The 20,841-nt window shown below is 38.8% G+C and overlaps 1 protein-coding gene across 6 annotated transcripts in view; it reads left to right on the top strand.

Moving 5' to 3' along the window:
- The window catches only part of zmp:0000001200 (dedicator of cytokinesis protein 9), a 75,171-nt gene that overhangs the window by 36,475 nt on the left and 17,855 nt on the right, over positions 1-20,841 (top strand). For all 6 annotated transcript variants that reach the window (XM_042001233.1, XM_042001234.1, XM_042001236.1 and 3 more), the window contains exons 3-30: positions 1,234-1,323; positions 4,030-4,112; positions 4,883-4,952; positions 7,978-8,073; positions 8,688-8,822; positions 11,039-11,213; positions 12,106-12,158; positions 12,858-12,932; positions 13,025-13,165; positions 13,643-13,855; positions 13,968-14,090; positions 14,399-14,481; positions 14,899-15,021; positions 15,267-15,346; positions 15,473-15,660; positions 15,858-15,923; positions 16,015-16,107; positions 16,212-16,335; positions 16,434-16,552; positions 17,391-17,477; positions 17,586-17,675; positions 18,874-18,989; positions 19,559-19,628; positions 19,704-19,829; positions 19,932-20,003; positions 20,128-20,274; positions 20,399-20,482; positions 20,575-20,686. In XM_042001233.1, coding sequence (XP_041857167.1) covers positions 1,234-1,323; positions 4,030-4,112; positions 4,883-4,952; positions 7,978-8,073; positions 8,688-8,822; positions 11,039-11,213; positions 12,106-12,158; positions 12,858-12,932; positions 13,025-13,165; positions 13,643-13,855; positions 13,968-14,090; positions 14,399-14,481; positions 14,899-15,021; positions 15,267-15,346; positions 15,473-15,660; positions 15,858-15,923; positions 16,015-16,107; positions 16,212-16,335; positions 16,434-16,552; positions 17,391-17,477; positions 17,586-17,675; positions 18,874-18,989; positions 19,559-19,628; positions 19,704-19,829; positions 19,932-20,003; positions 20,128-20,274; positions 20,399-20,482; positions 20,575-20,686 — 3,034 coding nt within the window. The remainder of the gene's footprint in view (positions 1-1,233; positions 1,324-4,029; positions 4,113-4,882; positions 4,953-7,977; positions 8,074-8,687; positions 8,823-11,038; positions 11,214-12,105; positions 12,159-12,857; positions 12,933-13,024; positions 13,166-13,642; positions 13,856-13,967; positions 14,091-14,398; positions 14,482-14,898; positions 15,022-15,266; positions 15,347-15,472; positions 15,661-15,857; positions 15,924-16,014; positions 16,108-16,211; positions 16,336-16,433; positions 16,553-17,390; positions 17,478-17,585; positions 17,676-18,873; positions 18,990-19,558; positions 19,629-19,703; positions 19,830-19,931; positions 20,004-20,127; positions 20,275-20,398; positions 20,483-20,574; positions 20,687-20,841) is intronic.

A 20,841-nucleotide genomic window follows, 5' to 3' on the forward strand; every position in this document is an offset into this window, starting at 1 on the left:
TCATCAATCATTTTCATCACGGAAAAGACACAACAATGTTTTGTCTTCTTTATTTATCTCCTATTCAAAAATTCACTTTCGGGGGTCGGGTCGGGGGTGCATGCATGTTGTCAGTGTGGCTGTGTGTGTGTGTGTGTGTGTGTGAGAGAGAGAGAGAGAGAGAGGGAAATTTTAATCAGGTGTGTTTTTAAAACTATCTGGTTATATACTTAGGTATGTAAAGAAATAGTTTTATGTAAAGCACTTTCTGCTTCTTTTTGTATGAAAAGTGCTTTTTAAATTTGATTAATGTATTCGTTTATTTAAGAAATTCAGTATGTTAACCATTGCCATTAGGTATGATCTTCCATTCAAGTGTGTGATTTAAAGCTTCTTATAAAACAGCTTTCACACCTTTTGTATTCTTTTTCTTCATCACCCTCTGACCAGTCATCTTCTTCTGCATCAATTTTGTGATGTTACTGGATGATTCTCTGTGTAGAATGTAGAAGGTCTTACTAAGCAAATAGATATGAAAAGTTCATCTAAGGCCATTTGAAAATGAATAACAACAAGCACTTTTTATTTCCAAGAAAGAAAGGTAGACTCGGTATTTTCTGCATCCCTCCCACAAAACAAATGCAGCTCACAATTACAGCTGACAAGCACTTGACTTGCAAAAAGCCAGAAGCCACTTGTTTTCTTTTAGTAAAGTCAGCTGAACTGCTCATTAAATGGTTGTATTAAGTTTTCCTTTTTGCCTTGCAGGGATTATGGGTGGTCAAGTGTACTATTTTTAAAGTTAGACTTGAGGGTCTTTTAAACATTTTCTGCGCACCTGTTTTTAATAGTTTTTGAACTGTTTTGATTTGAGTAATGGATAGATGGAGAGACTTTGACCCCAAACTGCAAAATTATTTAACACAATCAAACAACCATCTCTGTAGTCACACAATAGCTGAATGATATGAATGTGCAAAGAGGTGTCTTTTCAATTATTGCCAAACATCACATGTTTAGTAAAAGTAGCAGCAATGAGCCTGTTTCAACTGTTTTGAACTCATCAGATGTGGTCCATTTTAAAATGTAGAATAACATTTAAAAGCACACCCCTAGCCACTGTGTCCAGCTGAAAAGCCGTAATACTTGCAAAATACATTTAGTTTCATTTTCAGTATTACTGCATTTTTTCCACGTTTTGTAATCTGCTGTAATTCCCTTCTTTTATTTTTCCTCGCCTACGTTGTTTCACAGATTTCAACTTTGAAGCGCCACGGGAGAACTCTGCACCCAACAGTGCCTGAAAATGCAGAGAGGGAGGCCCAGAGTCTGTTTGTCCAAGAGGTAGGTGGATTTTAAAGGACCTGGAAACACATTGTCTTAATCAATTTCTAAATGTGAGTGAAAAATTCCTACAACATGAAAATTTTTACCAAACTTTAAATAGAAGAAAATAAGAAGTACTCCCACACAACCAGACCTTTAAAGGATTAAACAGGTGTGGAAACAGTAAGGTTCATTACCTTGTATTTCATGTATGTACAAACACCCCCCAAAAAATCAAGCACTAAAACTTATTAAACAAGCTTAGACATTTAAATGAACTTATAAAGTTAAAAATAATTATTGTAGGTGCAGTTATAGACATATAAAAAGTCTATAAATTTCCACATTAACTAAACACACATGGCACTTCACCACAATGACGTTAATGTGAGTCATTACCAAATTTATGACCTAATGTTAGCAGCAATTACAGCAATAACTAAAGACTATTTCTGAAGGTATAAGTGTTATTAACTGTTTTTTTTCAACTGTACCTGTTTAGCCAAAAGATGTTAATATGATAAAGTGCAAGTAATTTTCACAAGATTATCTGGTTATCTGGTTATTTTCTGTCAGTGTTGGTTTATAAAGATGTCAGTCTGTCTGTGCCGGGTCTTGAACACATCTGCCATCACTTGGTTCACTGAAGCTTCCAGTTCATCTCAGTCTTTTTCAAAACTTGAAGATTCTGTTGTAGCAAAAGACAATAACAAAATGCTGATTAGGATAATGAATTACACTTCAGCCCATCTTTTGAAAGCTACACACCAGCTGCCCACTAACAGGTCACCTTCCAGGGCACAGAGGTCAGCGATTAGGAGAGCCGTGTCAAAAGTCATAAAGATATCAAGACAGGGCGAGTGTTGAGTGACATCAGCAGGACAGATGTGGAGAGGGAGAGCCGCTCTGTTTCCAGTCCAGTTGACCCTACTGTTTAGGTTGCATTTTGTCTCTGTGCAGGACCAGTTCTTGTAAATGACATGTATTTCTGTAGAACAGATACCAGTAAGCTGCTCCTATCACTGGCTTTAACAATGAACAGATGTCTCTTTTCCAAGAAAAGGAGGATAGTGATATACTCCCTTTTGAGGGATGGAAAGTCTGAGGTGGAGTCAAAATACAGTCATTATTTTTAATTATCTTTAAAACAATATCTAATGTTATTTGTTTAGTTTTATTTCTGCATTTGTTTATCTCAAGATTTCACCATAGCTTCTTGTCAAGCTTTCATCTTTTTGATAAGAGCAGTTTCTGATCAATTAGCTGTCTGCTGAAATTTGGAGATTGTAAAGGTCACATCACGTCAGAAAAGAATTAATTGTTGTCTAAACACACTGTAAAGCAGTCATGAGGGATGAATTGTCCTATAAATCAGGTGGGCACTGCCTCTCTAAATCCAGCATTTGACCACAGTAGCCCCTTTTCCACCAAAGATGAGTTCAGTGCTGGTGCTAGAGTCAGTTCTTAGCTGGTTCTGCTCCGGTGCTTCCAAAGAACCTGTTGTGTTTTCCATAGACGGAGGCAAGTCAGTACTGCATCATTATGTGATCTAAACGTCTATCCATCCTGTGACATATCTAATGTCACAGGTACAGGTAATTTCACCTTGTTACACGCTAGTAACGGCATGAAACTGCTACACTTACCAGGTTCAATGGCATTCCGAGCATCCACTTCGGAATTGCCACCATGGGCAGGAGGATGGACTCAGCTGTGGTGAAATTCAGTGCCCCAGTTTTTCTCGTTTGCTGGCCGATCTCCTAGAATAGAATTCTATAAATCAAAATGAAGACTTATTTCAGAACTCATTGCCTCTGTCTCCCAGCTTCATTTTCTGGTCTTTTTTTTCAGCTTTTTTAATTTGCTAACTAGCTGGTTGAAGCTACCTTCATAGCCAGTTGCAGTCATCTCCCTCTGTAGCTGCTCAAAGAGCTGCTCTTTGTCCAACTGGCCCCGTCCATTTTATTTTGGATTTCAGGAGACGACCACAATTCCAGGAAACCCTGGATCGCCTAATCTATTGCTTTACTGGTTTGAAGATGTTGGTCCATGTCTCAACACTCTTATGTAGGCCAGCAAAGTGAATGCGTTCTTCAGTTTGGCTCAGCAAAGAGTAGGCACCCGTTTAGAACCAGTTTTGAGAGCCAGTGCTTGGAAAGTCAAAGTCAAAGAGCCAGTGCTTAATCAGGCTCCGGCTCCAAACCATCACTGGAACCAGCTCGGTCAAAAAGGGGCAAGTGGGGGGAAGGGCTTTCCAGTGCTATGCAGCTAACTTCTATCCAGCTCTGATAAATTATTCTGGCAGCTTCGGCCCATCTTGGAGTACAGAGCTTTCTTTTAGAAGCTTTGCATACTTTGGCTCAGTCTTTTATCAGGTGGTCCAACTTTTGTAAAGAAGCAATCCAACAAGTGTACCCACTTCATGCAGGGACTGGTCAGGTGTGTGTGGAGATGAGAAAAAAGTTGAAAATTTTACAAATTCCCACAACCAAATACCAATGTTTCGTTTTTTTGATCAGCACTTGAGTGAAAGACCTATTCACTGACTAAAGGAAGGAAAATATTTAAGAAAACACACTATCATCTTGGTATTTACATAATTTATCTGTGGGACTGGTAATTCATAGCATTGTAGAAAAGATTCTAACAGTGTTTCTTATGGTGCAGCTTTCTTCAAGCAGGATGATGCTTACTTTGCTACTGAACTGTTTGTTGTTTCCTCAGTGCATCAAGACCTATAAGTCTGACTGGCATGTTGTCAGCTACAAGTATGATGAGTACTCTGGTGATTTTCGTCAACTTCCAAAGTAAGTCTGTAGTCTAAATCCTCAGCTCTACTGTAAGCTATATTCTCAGAGGTAACTTAGCAATGTGCCATGCCACTGACAGGTAGGCGACAATATACGGATGGCAAAGATTTTAAACTACACAGGATTTTCTGTTCAAGGCTGCATAGATAAGCCGTTGCTCCTTTTATTTCCTAAGATGCTGCTGTGGCCTAATTACAGGGAAATACAGGATACAAATAAGTCAGAAGAGTGTTTCATTTTTACAGTGCACTTAATGATTTACCAAATGAAGCCAGGATGGAAACCACCCACATTGTCCAGAGATTGTGTCATCAGCTCCAGTTTCTTCCCTGAAGTATATTTATTGTATGGCTAGTGTGTTAGGATATGAGCTGACAGTGTCCTTCACAGTACAACAGTTGCCAAATGTTTTGGCACTTTTCTGAATGTGGGGAAGTTGAAAACAAAGCAGAGTGACGCAGAGTGCCTGTAAAAGATTTGTTCTATCTTTCAGTTAAAGTCATTTCTATCTTTGGCAGATGTTCATTTTCCAGCAGGCAGAATACACCTTAGCATATTTCCATGAGCAGTTACTGTAAGTGCTGCATTTCAGCATTCCAGGAATTTGCATTTGCAACGTTTTTTTTTCTGACTCCTGAGAAAGCTACAAATACGTCATCATTTTAAAAGAGTCAAAATCTCAGTCAGACTACTTTGTGCCATATGCACTTGAAAAATTTCAAAGTGAAAATTATCTCTTTATCTGTCTAATCTGCTTATTTTTACAGCAAAGTGTCCCGGCCTGATAAACTGGCTGTCCATGTATTTGAGGTGGATGAGGATGTTGATAAAGATGAGGTGAGTTTTCATCCTCTTTTGTCAGACTTGAACACTGAAGGAACACACTTCTTCTCTTAAAGATGGAAAAACATCCTTTTGCTTGTTGCAAACAATTTAAACCTCACCTCTCATATGTCAAGAGTTGCATAAACCTTACTAAAAATTGAACTATATGAACCACTGTCAGGTCTGTTTGAACTGTAAAGATACATATAATATTATAAAACACTGGATTTAAGCTTTTGTAAGATGGACTGAGAGAAATTGGAAAACTATCTATTGTCTGAAGACCCCAAATTTAAAAATATAGTTGGACATCACAGGATTTAGTTGGAGAGGGACCTATTTGAGTTTTTATTAGCACACAGCTCAAAAAGCTAGCATCAGTCATTTTGCAGAGGTACATTAGTGAACAAAGTATTGATAACACTGACATCTATGAAAGCAGGATTGATGATGAATAATACAGGTTTTGGTGCAACAAATGTTTCTATTTAAATCATGTCTTTTTTAGGGAATGTCTTGCATATTTTTATTCCAGTAGCATGGCTCTTGGAATTCTGGTCCAAAAAGGGCCTGCCCACTGTCCAGTCCTGCATAATCTACAAAATGTTGAAAATAATGCATTTGGTGCATTATGAGAACAAAACTACAAGAAAGGGGGTGCTTAACTGTTGAGCATTTCTGTCTTGGTAAAAGTGGTGATGCTAAACAGTGGTAGAAATGCACTTGTACAAAGAGTTTTCAAAAAGCCAAAACTTGTTTCAGTTTTAACTTGCTGTCTTTGTACTACTATCAAATATAGCTTTGAATCATTTACCAGACACTGCATTCTGTATTTATGACGTTTTCCACTGTCCCAGCTTTATATTTAGCCACTTTATAACATAATAAGTTTTCATAAGTGTGCTCTTACTTAGATAAACTCATCCTTAAAACACCACATACTTCCAATTTATTCCAATCTCTTATTCATCTATTTTGCATTTTCTGTTGTCGTTGTGGTTGTTAGACTTTTGTTAGACACTTTTCCCCCCTGTTAGATCTCAAAGATCCATTGCAGCATTTGGCTCTTTTCATCCTCTGCTAATTCATGTATGACAGAGTGGGTGTGTAGTCTTGTAAAGATTAATGAGTATTTGTCTGTACGAGAAATCTCATAAGTTACCTGAAAAACACTTAGACTTGGTGGGAGTGTTCAAAACACCAAAGATAATACTAATCTGTTGCAGAAACAAATGTTATCTAAAATTCTACATCACAAGGTCATGTCTTCAAAAGGTGTAACATGATGAGTCCATCCTGCCCTCCTCACAGGTGTCAAACTGTGCCTCCTGCAGGCAGGAAAGTACCCGTGGATGTAAGCTGAAATGCACCCTCGGAGTTTTTAAATGCTTCTCTTCTATGTTGTGTGTAAGCTAGTGCAGATTTAAGTAAGGGGAAAAAAGATGTAAAGGATAGTTGTTACATTTGTGCACTCTGGACAACATTGCTGGCTTGAATTTTTGTTACGTCCATGAAAAATTCTCCAGTATCAAACTGTATTTTAGAGATATTAAACTCAGCGACTTTTCGGCCTCTCTGGTTTCTACCGGTAAACACTGTCCAGACACCAGAGACAACAAATGGGCTCTGAACTTTTCCAGTTGCTTTTCAACTCACTCTACTTTCCTACACACTGAAAGTATTAGAAGTCTTTCTTGGGCTTTTAAAATCCTCTATTGCTTTCTTAGACTGAGAGAAGAAGAATAAGTGACACTGGCCCAGTTAAATGACATCTTGAAAGGCCATTCAATCTTTTCTCTGTGTGGAACTGTCAGCACAGCTCCTCACTGTAGTCTTTCAAAGCAGAGAAGTCTTAACTACCAAAGACACATCTTTTATACATGAAGGGATGATCTAAACCAGAACTGTGCTGTAGTTTGTCTCCATCTCTTCTATCATTACTCCCCTAATTGGTTTATTTTCACAGCTCATGGGAGCAGGTGGGTCATTGTAGCTTTGTTTTTGGTCAAATGCGAAAGGCATGAGCTCATAAATCATGTTAGGAATGTTGTGTGGGATAACTGGTATTCATGTGTCATATTGCTGCTCTGAAGATCAACATATTTATTTTGTTTGACAGTCAGAGTTTGTTTTATGTTCTTCTGCCTGCTTGTTTTTACTGAGACAGCCTGCACATGGTTGGGGTCTGTGTTGACTCAAACCACAAGATTAAAGGTTTTTTACACAGCAGGGCGAGGCTTTGGCAGGATGCAGTTGATGACATGATATTATTCTTATGTTTCTCCACTTGCAAAAAAGCAAAGTCTTTGTAAAGCAAAAAATGACAATGCTAGTCTATAGGTAAATTTTACAGTATTATTTTTTTCTAAATGTCTTGATAGGGGTGGATGAGTATTTACTTTGTCTGTTTGGCATCAGGGTCACTGAGTACACTTCAGCTCCCAATGTCTGTTGTTTTATGTCAGCCATGACAGTGGTGTTCAGTGTAAGGTAATTATAATATTAATACAGTTGTACATTATTATGTTTCCTTTCAAATTCTGTGGCTATATTTATGGCATCATTAATATAACCAACACATGAAGCAAAATTTCCTAACATGAATAAAACAGTTTCAGCTGATCAATTCCACTAAGATAGTGTGGGATGTCCTATCAATGGAAAGATAGTGGCACAGTAAAGCTGCCCATGGCCTAGCATCCCAGATAGTGCATTCACTGTAATCATGGCACAAAAAGCTTTCTTCAACACCATAATGAAACACTTAACCTTTAATAAGACATTGTTATATAAAGGTTTTATTTTATACTTTTCTGTTTTAGATGTCCCTTTTTTACTTGCAATGTTAAAGTGTAATCAGGATCTGTATCAGTTACAAAATATCTAGATCAAGACATCCATTGTTTAACCCCTATTTAACTGTTTGGATTATCATAAAACGTGAAGTATTTCCTGAATTGCTATTTAAACATGAGACTTTCAATGCTTGCCAAGATGTATTTAGCATAGTCTCATCTTGTGTCTTTGTATTCTGCAGGATACAGCCTCCCTAGGGTCCCAGAAAGGTGGGATTTCCAAACATGGCTGGTTGTACAAAGGAAACATGAACAGTGCCATCAGCGTGACCATGAGGGTGAGAAAGCTGTGGTGAATCAACGGTGGTGAAGAGCTGAACTGATCTAGCAAAGTTGCTAAGCATTTGCTTTATACCATTGCCTTTATGTTGTTTAATGTAGAAGTCTTAATGGAAACTCAGTTTTTTCCATTTCCTAACAATACGTCATCTTTACTATTCGGTTTCTCAAAGCCTGGAAGTCCAGTTTTCCACAGGACTGAATTAGTGATATAATAATGCCTTACAAAGCTACATACACAGGATAGCTACTATAGCTAGCTAGCTAGTGGACTACCAAGCTATCTGGCCATGGCATTGTTCCCACATCACAATTTAACAAACAAATCATAGACCATGTATATTATGTTAACTACAGACTGAGCCAGCACATGCTTATATTACTGTGAACTGTTTATGTCTGTTTCACTGGAAACGCGTAGCAGGTGTCCCCTAACCATATCCATGGATTAACCGAGATCAGGAATACCTTTTTATTGGCAGGTTTTATTTGAATGGAGTCCCAGACTGAAAGTATAAAATATTGAAGATATGGACCGCTTTAAAGTGCTGCTACTAAATTGTTGCTTTTCCATTGGTTGAGAGTGAAATGTTATTTCTTGTCATCATTTCAGTCATTCAAGAGACGGTATTTCCATCTAACCCAGCTCGGGGACGGCTCATATAACTTAAACTTTTACAAGGATGAAAAGATCTCCAAAGAGCCCAAAGGAACCATTTTCCTGGACTCCTGTATGGGTGTTGTTCAGGTGCGTTCTGATTTATTCCAGTCATCTCTTGCATGAAGGCAATGATTGTTAAGGCTTGTGAAACCCAAATGAACCATCACATGGTTTGCCAAACAGGATATCCCTGCTAGTGCCTTGTTGGCTAACAATATACCCTGGTACTTAAATTGTAGTTTATCAAGAATAAACTGACAAAACAGACCAAGCAGCTTCATATTCACAATTTTTGTTTTATATATGGATGTGTTTCTCATGTAGTTCAAAACATAACCTGCAACAGGCAAACTGTCAAAAGGAGTTGATCTAACAATGGTGGACTGCTGCTGGAAGGTATCTGTGAAACTCTCTCCTCTCCATTTCCATGAAACCTGATCTCTCTCCAAGGTCGTGTTTTTCTGCTGATGCTCAGGCAGTGAAACAAGGTGAATGCTGAGGTCTCACTTCTGAGCACTTTCCTCTGGCCTTGCAATCAATCTCACGTGCTCACACCTGATTGTTGGCGCCCCTTCTCAAACTCCACTGGAGTATTATCATCTGTCCAGCATCTCAATGGATGAAATGAGCCTAATTTGTACCTGTACGCTACCCAATTGGTATTACTCCTGGTACTGGAGTCATGCCTTTTGTAGTTTCAACATCACCCTTTTTAGCCTACTTAAAAAAACACTAATACCTGCCAACATCTGGCTTCTCGGGGCAGTGGAAAAGTATTTAATCTGTTTCCCTCCTGTCTCAAATAACTGACACTGGCTCCAGCCCGATCTGCGTTTATGGTAACGCTTCAGTTGGTAGAAGGTAGAATCTTTAATTGAGCTTCCACCAGTTTCTTGTGATAATTGCTCTACACTTTTTATCTGTTCCTTCTTGTGGCAGTTTCCTCAGTAACATTAAAGTTAAAGCACTGCATATTGTTTGGGAATCCTTAAATTCTGACTGCCAGGCTAAACAGTTCTTACAACAATTCATACACCCAAATGTTTTCCGTTTCAGTATTGAGCACTATTCTCTTAACAACAACAGATTTATACTGCGCTTTACTGGTGATGGCGCTCAAAGTGCTTACATTGGATCCATTATTCATCCACTCCTCATTCATATTTGGTCATGGTGAGCTACAAGTGTAACCACAGCTGTCCTGGGGCAGACTGACGGAAACGTGGCAGTCAATGCACGCCAACAGGCTTTCCGACCACCTCTGAAACATACGCATTCATAGACCAGCAATGCGGACACTGGAGGCAAGATGGGTGAAGTGACTTGGCCAAGGAGACAACAACAGATGACTGGGGGAGTGAGATTTAATAATTAATGTTGTGTTTGTAAGCCAACTGTAGAATCCCACTTTAGCCATTTTGCAGCAGTCTGCAGCACTTTGAATGACCTAAGAAAGAAACTGTGCCATAAGTAGAACTGCAGATGTTTATAGTGCAGATGGGATGGCAAATGAAGTGACTTCATCCTGAGTCTCAGTCCACTCCTTGACTTTATTAGCATGCCAACACATGCCTAAAAACACATGGTGTTGTCCTATATTAATGAAGTGGCTACAATTCCCTATAAACCAATAGAGAACTCTAAAATGAAAATAGACTGATCCAGAAGTTGCATTTTCTCTTTTCTACTCCCAGTGTACAGCACTGATACAATATTTAAAAAAAAATCATTTTAAAGTCTTTTTCCTTTGTGGATGTGTGTAGCTGTGTTTTCCAGGAGAAATGAGTCCTCCTACCTTTTCATAATGGTGATGATTAAGTTTTCAAGACACCAGTTTTATTTCTGTCCTGAAAGCCCTCCCCATGTTTACTCAGCTAGCTACAGATATTGACTCTTCCTCCCCATCACTCCCACTCTGCTTTTTCTACATTGCAGGAAAGCTAGAGAAAAAAGCCACAGAATAACAATCCACCGGCTGCTGATATTTAAGAGAGGACTTCCCCGTTTCTCTAAAAGAAAGGCTGCTTGAATAATTAATTTAAATCCATATCAAGGATTCGACCTCAGCTGACAAACTGCATCTGGTTCAGCTCTAATTGGTTTTGAATGGGCTGTAAAATTGTAACTGGTCCAATAACATCACTATTTATGGCTGAGTGAGATTATATTTGTATAGTTTCTTCTCAGTAACTTCAAATTTAGCTTCAAGTTTTTTTGTTCTGCTAAGTTGTGTTTTTGTCTGAACTTGCTGGAGTTATTTAAGAGTTTTCTTTTTGCCATCCTCCCTCCCGTTGTCTCTGCAGAATAACAAGGTTCGAAGGTTTGCTTTCGAGCTGAAGATGCAGGACAAGAGCACCTACCTGCTGTCTGCAGACAGTGAAGCAGAGATGGAGGATTGGATCAACACGCTCAATAAGATCTTACACAGCAGCTTTGAGATTGCCATGCAAGAGAAGAGAAATGGAGACATCCATGATGGTCCGTGTCTGTGTTTCATGTTTTTATAGTCACACTTCTGGATAAGATTGAATATTTTACCTGAAAACATTCATTTCTCAGTTATTAAGAAGCAGCTTTGTACGTATCTAACTTGTCAAAGTATGTGGATAATATCGGTTTTATGGTTTAGTCTAGTATTTTTTTATTAAATATATCAGCCAAATCTAGACTCAATAATCACTCATGAAAAAAAGAATTTGAATTCCTTCAGATTTAAACAGAGTTGTTAGAACATTATCTTTAAATTTACTCTGTACTGTTTTAAACTTTCTCAAATGACTAATCGATTTGTCATTACAGCAGCGATTACAGGAAGTACAGTGGTTGTGTTATGAAAGAGAAATGTCTTAGATAAGCAACGTTACTATACTCACCAAATCCACTGATTCTTATCAGTGGATTTATTCTGGGATACTGTATGTAGCAGATGTTTTAAACCCTGTCATCCACCCGTCCTGGCTCTTTTCTCCTCTGCTTCCCCCTGGCCCTGAACATGTGTGAGGGGACGTGATACCAGACCACCCAGGCTTTTAATGCTCCCCTCCTGTCTCATAGGAGGCTTAGTTGTGTAGGATCGAGGCTGATTGTCTTGCATAAAATGCTCCACTAATCTCTCTAACTCCTCAGCTTTTATTAATTATCCTGTGCATGAGAGGAAAAAAAAATCTGATTCTGCTTGAAAATGTCTGAAAGCTTTCTTGAAATATTCCAGTGAGAAGTCCAGTTTCTCCCCCTCAATCCCAGCTCAGTTGAATTACTGTTTTCTGAACTTTCACATGTCAGTGAAAGATTAGCAAGGTTTTACATTGCTGTGTGAGTTTTATTTTTTTACCCTGTTGCATTCATTGTGATTGTTGTTTTTCTCTTATAGATGATGATCTTGGAAAGTCAGACAGTTCCTCTGGCAGCATGGACAGCTTTCAGGTAGGTCCTACTTTCTCAGTGGATGTTCATGAATTCAGAGGAGCACCACATTTCTGTTTCAACTTTAAAAAAAATTAAAGGTCACCAACATGTGGCTTCAATTTAGAGTTAAGGATTAAACACCTAATTTCTCAGTGATTCATTTGTTTTTGCAGATCTAATCTGACATTAAATAAAGACCTATTGGTCCTCTCAGGATTATATGTAATATAGCTTTTCCATTCAGAGTGTTAATTAGGTTTTATCCAAAAACCAAAGCTGCAAACTAGATACTGGGCCTTTAAACATGCATCCAACAACATCTATAACTTATCCAGTAAGGGGAAAAGCTGTCAAATTGACAAAGTGACAAGAGTTCCACAGATTTTTGAGGGTTAGAAAATGTATGCCAATAAATACATTGATTTACTGGCTGAAGACTTGTAGATTTAGCATGTACTGTTTTAGAGCAACATTCCACATGCTGTTATAACACTACACAACATATTTGCATGGAAAGTAATGGTGGAAAGCAGACTGACAGATTTGTGCTACAGTGAAACAAATGTTGGCACTACCTGTGTCTCATTCAGTGGCCCAGCATGGTTCATTTATAAAATATGTAAATAAGAGGAAATATTCAAAGATAAAACCAAATGAAGGTGAAACTCCACACATAATTTGTCTTTTGATTTATAAAGTGCCTTGCTTCCCCTTTAGAGCACAAGAGATATAGAATCAAGGATGAGGAATGAGACCAGATTAAAGTTGTTCACCCTGGACCCAGACACACAGGTAAATACAACTTAATATATTATAGAGTTCACTTATTACAACATAAAACTTGCTAATAAAAATCTAATGCCTTTGAATGGGTCTTTTTGTAGAAGCTTGACTTCTCAGGAATCGAACCAGATGTGAAGCAATTTGAAGAAAAGTTTGGCAAACGTGTCCTGGTGAACTGCAACGACCTCTCCTTTAATCTGCAAAGCTGTGTGGCAGAGAACGAGGAGGGACCAACAACAAACGTAAGGCTGACTTCTTCATGTCACAATAGCTTTCTGAATCATAGATATATCATTACTTGCATCACTTAAGTTGGATAAGATGGTTTGTCACACTGGCCGGATGGCCTCTCTCATTTTTGAGCTTCTCCAGGACTCCTGTTGGCATAGCAACCAGGCTGCTGGCTCAGGAATGGCAAACAATCTTTGTAATGAAGTCCGATGTCCTGCTGTCCCTCCCAGTAGAAACTGTCTATTAAAATCTCAGCATGTTCCCTCTCCACACTCCCTTAAGTTTGTTCACCCAGCTCCCGCCACAGTTTTATTGGAAAAACCACGAGTTAGACGTACACAAGACTAACTCATTGAAGTGAAAATACTTTCAATTTACCACAGTCCTGAAGAGGATAAAGGAGATTTTTAAAAGCTGAAGTTTATTCATCACTGGTCTAAATGAGCCTGATGATTATCAAGTCGAATTTAGAGTTGCTCTCTTTCCAGGTGGAGCCCTTCTATGTCACCCTGTCGCTGTTCGACATCCAGAATGGCAGAAAAATCTCTTCTGATTTCCATGTTGACTTAAACCACCCGTCTGTAAGAGGCATGATGCCCAATAACAGCAGTCAGTATATGAACGGAGGAGGCGACGCCGGTTCTGAGGGACAGCAGTTGATCCGTGGGCTGCCAGAAGCAGCCTTGCAGTATCCCAAACAGGTGAAGGAGAAAAAGAAGAAGAGAAAAAGAAACATTACTATTACCTAAATACAGCTGCTCAAATTAATAATAATAAAAAAAATTTTATCTAACATTTGTCTTGTATCTACAGGGATTGTTCTCAGTAACATGCCCCCACCCAGAAATCTTCCTGGTAGCTCGCATTGAGAAGGTGCTCCAGGGGGGAATCAACCATTGTGCTGAGCCATACATGAAGAGTTCAGACTCTACCAAGGTACAAAAGCAACGTGTTCCTCCAGACTCAGCAGATTCCATCACATTATTCCACATTATACACTGATATTCATCCCTGTTTGTTACTGCTGACTGGCACTCAACATAAGCATTGATTTTGGCCCTACAGATGTAGTCTTGCACCCCGAAGGGAGCATGTAGTTGTTATTCAGGCCAGCTCATTGGCCGGAGTGTGTGTTGTTTTCACATGTGTATACCTGTGTTGAATTTGGGAGCATGCTGAACAGCACTGCAAGTGATCAGTTTGTGTTGAAGTTAAAATCGCAGCATGTATTTGTTTTCCTCTAGGTGGCACAGAAAGTCCTGAAAAATGCCAAGCTGGCGTGCAGTCGACTGGGCCAGTATAAGATGCCTTTTGCCTGGGCAGCAAGGTAAATTTAGTTTGTACAGCATGCTCTGGTTTTCTGCCACATGCCACTTTAGTTTTCACATTAAGAGCAGAACATGGACAGTGAACAGTGAATTAATCTTTATTTATTTAATGAAACAATGAACAAGTTGCCTGTTCAACCCTCTCAAATGAGATTATTTCTTTTTTTATATAATTTAAGCCTGTTTATGCATTTTACATTATCTCTGTTTCTGTTCCATTTTAATGGCTAAAAAACCATTTAATCACACATGATGCATTAATCCTTCTTGGAAATTATAATCTATTAATATTACACCTTTCCGCATCCATTGATTAATGATCAACTATAAACCTTTGTTTAAACAGAGAAGAATTTACAGTCATGTTTGCAGGGCGGGAGCAATATTTCCTGACTTTTCTGTTGTTTTTCTTGCAGACCTCTTTTCAAAGATGCTTCAGGGACACTCGACAAAAGTGCTCGCTTCTCAGCTCTGTACAGGCAGGACAGCAACAAACTGTGCAATGACGACATGCTCAAACTACTGGCCGATTTCAGAAAGTTAGTAATGTTTCTGCGGGTGCACTCTGCTGTAAAAATCTCTTGAGTAGTCTTGCAGATGTTCTGGATGGAAAATATTTGCCTATAAGTTGTACTTTGGAAAAATTGTGCTCCGTCTTTGAGACTAAGATCTTTGCTTACATCTGTTAGTGTACTCATATAGCCTTTTTACATTTTAGGACAATGAGCCTGTTTCTTAATCAGACTGGTAGATCCTTTACTTGGGTTTATTTTTTCTTTCTCAGGCCAGAGAAAATGGCCAAGCTTCCTGTAATACTGGGAAACCTCGATGTTACCATTGACAGCGTAGCCCCTGACTTGACAAGTAAGCCCTCTAAGTTTACTGCCTGAAGCTAACAGAAGAGATGAAAGCTGCTCCTACTCAGACAGACTGGTCAAATTGTATGCAGGCTGTTTATTTGGTCTAAATCTCTCCTGCTTCTGTATATAGATTGTGTTACCTCATCCTACATTCCTGTGAAGCAGTTTGATGTCAGTGAGAAGACCAACATCTTCTATGAAGTGGAGGAGTTTGTGCCGTGCATTGCCAAATGTTCTCAGCCTTTCACCATCTACAACAATCACCTCTATGTCTACCCAAAGCACTTGAAATACGACAACCAGAAGTCATTTGCGAAGGTATTGTAATAATTTATTATGCCTTGTTATTTTATGCAGGTGTGGAAAATTGAATTCCTTCATTTTCGAGGGGAAGTCTGTGAACAGATTCTCCCCCATCTTTTTCCAGCTGATGCTTTTCTGAGGAGCTAAAGCTGCAACTCTTGTCTTTCACATTGTTTTAAAAAGATTAAACTTTGCTTGTTGCGTCTCTTTAGGCTAGAAACATAGCTGTTTGCATTGAGTTCAAGGACTCGGATGACGAGGAGGCTGTTTCACTTAAGGTAATATGTGCTGCAAGTGTCCAGTCATTTTTGCCTAGAGGAGAGCCCCACCACTTAACCGTACTATTTGACCATTTTTGTCATTCCTCAGTGCATCTATGGACGACCTGGAGGACCCTTGTTTACCAAAAATGCCTTTACCTCAGTATTACATCACCAGCACAACCCTGAATTCTACGATGAAGTGAGACCCCTCATAATTTACCTTTAAAAATGCTCATGACTGCAATTTATGTGTATCATTCTATGAAATAATGGTGATAACTGAAGGGTTTCTTGTGCTCTTAGTTTAAGATTGAGTTGCCTACACAGCTGCATGAGAAGCATCATCTGCTCTTCACCATGTACCATGTGAGCTGTGATAGCAACAGCAAGGCCAGCACCAAAAAAAGAGACCTAATTGAGACACAAGGTAAACATACTTAACATTTTACACTGTAGTTACTGATGCTACCTGCATGAAGCACAAAGCTATTAGCTGACTTCGTTCTCATCTTTGTCTGCTCTCAGTGGGTTATGCCTGGCTTCCCTTGCTGAAGGATGGCAGGGTGATCATGAATGATAGTCACATCCCTGTTGCTGCTAACCTGCCTGCTGGATACCTCAGCTGTCAGGAAGGAGCCAGCAAGGTAGAGCACATCCTACAGTTTACATGGGATAGTTTGACCTTATCTACTCGAAGTTCAAATGCTATAATCTGTAATCATTTTAAAGTTTTTTTTAACTACATGTTGGAGGGTCAGTTAGTCGCAAAACTCCTTTTCCTTTTTATGAGTTGAACTGGAACCGTAGAGGTTACAGTCTTGTGTATTCACAGAATGTTTGCAGCACCATTGATGCATATAAAGTTGATTAGTTGTCCATGTTGCAAAGTTCTTGCCAGGGTGGAGAAAAAAAATCTTTATACAAGGAGGTAACACTCATACTGGATCAAAAGTTCAGGATCTATTTTTTAACTTCACTGTTTTGATAATTAGGACCAGACCTGGTAATGGCACTTTAATATTTATTAGTAGGGTGATTTAAAATGGCAAAAGATATTTAAAAACAAATTAAATGTAGAAAAGTGCATGAAGTTCATAAAATTATATACAAAACATTTTTTTTATTCTGACATTTATTTTTCTCTATATTTGCAGATTTATTCTTTCATTTATTCTTGTTTATAGTTCCTCATTTATCATTTTATTCTTTGAAAGAATGTCACTCCAGCCATTTCATCATATGGCGAATCATCCTTTTAACCTTAGCTGCGTGTTATTCACCCCTCTTCGTGTCATGACTAGCCTGAATTTATGACCAGGACATCCCACACCTCTAATTCCTTTCTTTTTTTATGTCTAGGACTTTTAATGTGTACTACCCAATGTAGCTCCATTATGTTTATTAATGCCATTTGCACACCTATAGACAGCATGAAGATCCCGATGAAACATAAATCTTCACTTTTATTTTGTCATGTAACAGCATTTAGGTCCTGAGATCAAATGGGTTGATGGAGGCAAGCCCTTATTCAAGGTGTCCACTCACCTTGTGTCAACCGTCTACACTCAGGTTAGTCTTAGAAAAACTACTGATTCATCTGTATCCATTTATTCCATATTTGTTCCTCTTTGCAGCTACATATCTTCATCAAATTTACTCCCATGTTTTCTGTTTCAGGATCAGCATTTACACAATTTCTTTCATCACTGTCAGAGCATTGCATCAGGAGCCCAGGTATCAGGAGGAGAGCTGGTCAAATATCTAAAGGTAAAGCAACCCTTGTGAGGTGTGAGGGTAAATATCCACCTTAACTTGATCTCCTGGTTTTACATTTTTACAGGGAGAGTGTGAGTTACCTCAAACTCAGTACTAAGGTTTATGAGGGCCACAGTATCACACCAGTCAAAATCTGAAGATACAAACTCACTCACTCAGATTATTGCATTTATTTAAAAGAATTTGTGATACTTCATAGACATTGCTCAAGGATTGCCTTATTGTTTCTAATATATTTTTGCTGGTGTAATTTAGCTAAATGAATCTGCTAGCTTGAGAAATACCACCAGAGAAACTTAAAATACTACACTGAATCATAGCAACATCACAGTTCACCATTGTTGACACAAGGTCTGTTTGTGTTTGCGTACACTTTGTAACATGGTGCACAATCCTGTGTGGAAGCAAAAATAGAGGATGACAACTGCAATTTTCTGATTAACTACTTTTTTGTTCTTCACATTTATCTGTTTGTATTCATTTGTAAGTTAACTGTTGCTCATATTCACCATGAAACCACAAACTGTCAGGCTTGGCTGATGCTGAGTCAGATGGAAATAAATGTTCTTTTTGTGTGCTGTAGCTTGCCAACAGTGCATTCTTCTGGACAGTTTGTGCAGAACTTGTAACGCAGCCAACCATACTGAATTTATTTACCTGCAAGCTGATGCCAGTAAATCTGTCACAGCTCCTCCCCAGGCTGGCATCATTTCTTCTTCCATTTGTTTCACATGGCACTAGCAGCTCAATTGTTATTTTTTCCTCCACTTATTCTCAGTTCATGTGAATCACTTTTTTTTCATGCCTTGGTAAACATTGATACAGAAAGCATCATTTGGTTCAGTGCATGTCCCAAGTTCTAATGTAAACACAGCCGTAAATACAAACAACAGCCTGAGGGTCAAACAGCAGGTCAGCTTTGGTGGATGGCAGCTTGCCAAATGTCTTGGCTAGCTAATGCTAGTTCCCTCTACAAACACACTGATACATGAGTATCTGCACTGTTGCAGTTTTGTTTCATCAGAGGATAGAGTTGGTCACTAGCCCAGTCCTCTTCACTCATGTCATCTCTTATGAAATTGGGCTACTTATAAAATAGTCAGTGGTAATCTTTCAGGCATTAATCATTTAACATAATGTGATTTTTTTTTGTCTTTATATTCATGTTTCTCATATATTTTGCCCTCAGAGTCTGCATGCCATGGAGACGCATGTGATGATCAAGTTCCTCCCAACCATCCTCAATCAGCTGTTCAGAGTCCTGACCAGCGCCACCCAAGAGGATGTGGCCGTAAATGTCACCAGGCAAGTTCCTGAAATGTTTCTTGACATTTAATTTAATAAATGTATGATTAACATAAAGCAGCATCTCAGTATTACTGCTGTTTAACCCGTTAAGGCCCGACCCATGAAAAAATGGTAAGAAAAGTCCAATTTTTTAGATCTGAGGTCTTTATTTGGCCCTTTAACAAAATTTAACAAAAAAATTAACAGTTTTTGGGGGTATATCTACCATTTATTATCATGTGATATATTAAAACGATTATAATATGGTTTTCTGCTTCTGGGTAACTATTAGGGGACAGAAGACAAGTATCAGATTGTGTTCAATAAGATTTTGAGCAAAGTTTATACCATAAATTGAAGGAAAATGTTTCAGAAACTGTATGTGACAAATATATCACACCGGGCTCTTATGGGTTAAAGAAAATAAATTTGTAGGATTAGATTTTTTGGTGATTGTGGCAGTAAATCATTGATTTAGTTTGTGTTTATGATCTGATAGACTGGTCTGAACTGTTGCAGCTGCAGAATTTGAATGCACAAAATGCTACAAATTTCCTCACACATCCCCTCTTCTTGCACTCTTTCAGAGTCATGATTCACATTGTAGCCCAGTGCCACGAAGAAGGCTTGGAGCACTACCTTCGCTCTTATGTGAAGGTAAAGCTCATGCTTTTTCATTAGAACTGCATTTAGTCTTTGCACTGGAGGACTGACATGAATCTTTGCATGCAGTTTGTATTTAGGACTGAGCCATACACATCCTCCACCAACCGAACAGTGCATGAAGAATTAGCTAAAGCCATGACTGCAATCCTGAAACCTTCCACTGACTTTCTGACGAGTAACAAGCTGCTCAAGGTAACGGCTTTGTACTATTTTAAATCACTTCACACAATGTAATTGTACAGGATAAGCGTTTTCTCTTTATTGTTCTCTGATTGATGCTTGTTTGCCCTGCAGTACTCCTGGTATTTCTTTGAGGCCTTAGTCAAGTCCATGGCTCAGTACTTGATTGAAAGCTGTAAAGTAAAGGTAAGTTTACCACAGTGTGCCTACCAGACTGTCCACACCTACCAGACTTATCTTGTAAACTGGATTGTGTTATGCTAAATGAGATCATCTGGACCAACATTGTTGCTGGGTTTGTACCCATCAGCTGTCCAGGAATCAGCGCTTCTCAGCGTCCTTTCATCACACTGTGGAGACTCTGGTCAACATGATGATGCCACACATCACCCAGAAGTACAAGGACAACTTGGATGCTGCTCGGAACGCCAACCACAGCCTGGCAGTCTTCATCAAGGTGGCGAGAGCTTCTAAACCACCATCTGTACATACTAACAGATCTACAGTGAATTTAGTTTTTTTTTTTTTAAACATTTGCTAAAACTAACAGCATTTTCCGGCTTTTCCCCTTTATTCTGCAGCGCTGCTTCAACCTCATGGACCGAGGCTTTGTGTTCAAGCAGATCAACAACTATATTAACTGCTTTATGCCTGGAGATCCAAAGGTACACTGTCAATATTAATCAGAGCCTTTTGTAGAAACAAATTGCATGATGCTTTAAGATGCTTCTCTTGTTTCTTTCATTTCTAACTACAGACACTGTTTGAGTTCAAGTTTGAGTTCCTGCGTGTTGTGTCTAACCATGAGCACTTTGTGCCTCTGAATCTACCCATGCCATTTGGAAAGGGGAGGATACTGAGGTTTCAAGGTGGGAAAAAGGAATTCATACACCTTAGTGGCAGCCTCATTTGGCTTAGTTTGCTTAGATTGGATTTGTTGAAGACAAATATTGAGATTAAATAAATTGCTTTATTGTTAATCAGTCTGCTTTTTGACAAAATGCACTTTGTTTTTTTTTTCTTC

Source organism: Melanotaenia boesemani, chromosome 12 (assembly GCF_017639745.1).
Source record: "Melanotaenia boesemani isolate fMelBoe1 chromosome 12, fMelBoe1.pri, whole genome shotgun sequence".
In the NCBI taxonomy this organism is placed as follows: domain Eukaryota; kingdom Metazoa; phylum Chordata; class Actinopteri; order Atheriniformes; family Melanotaeniidae; genus Melanotaenia; species Melanotaenia boesemani.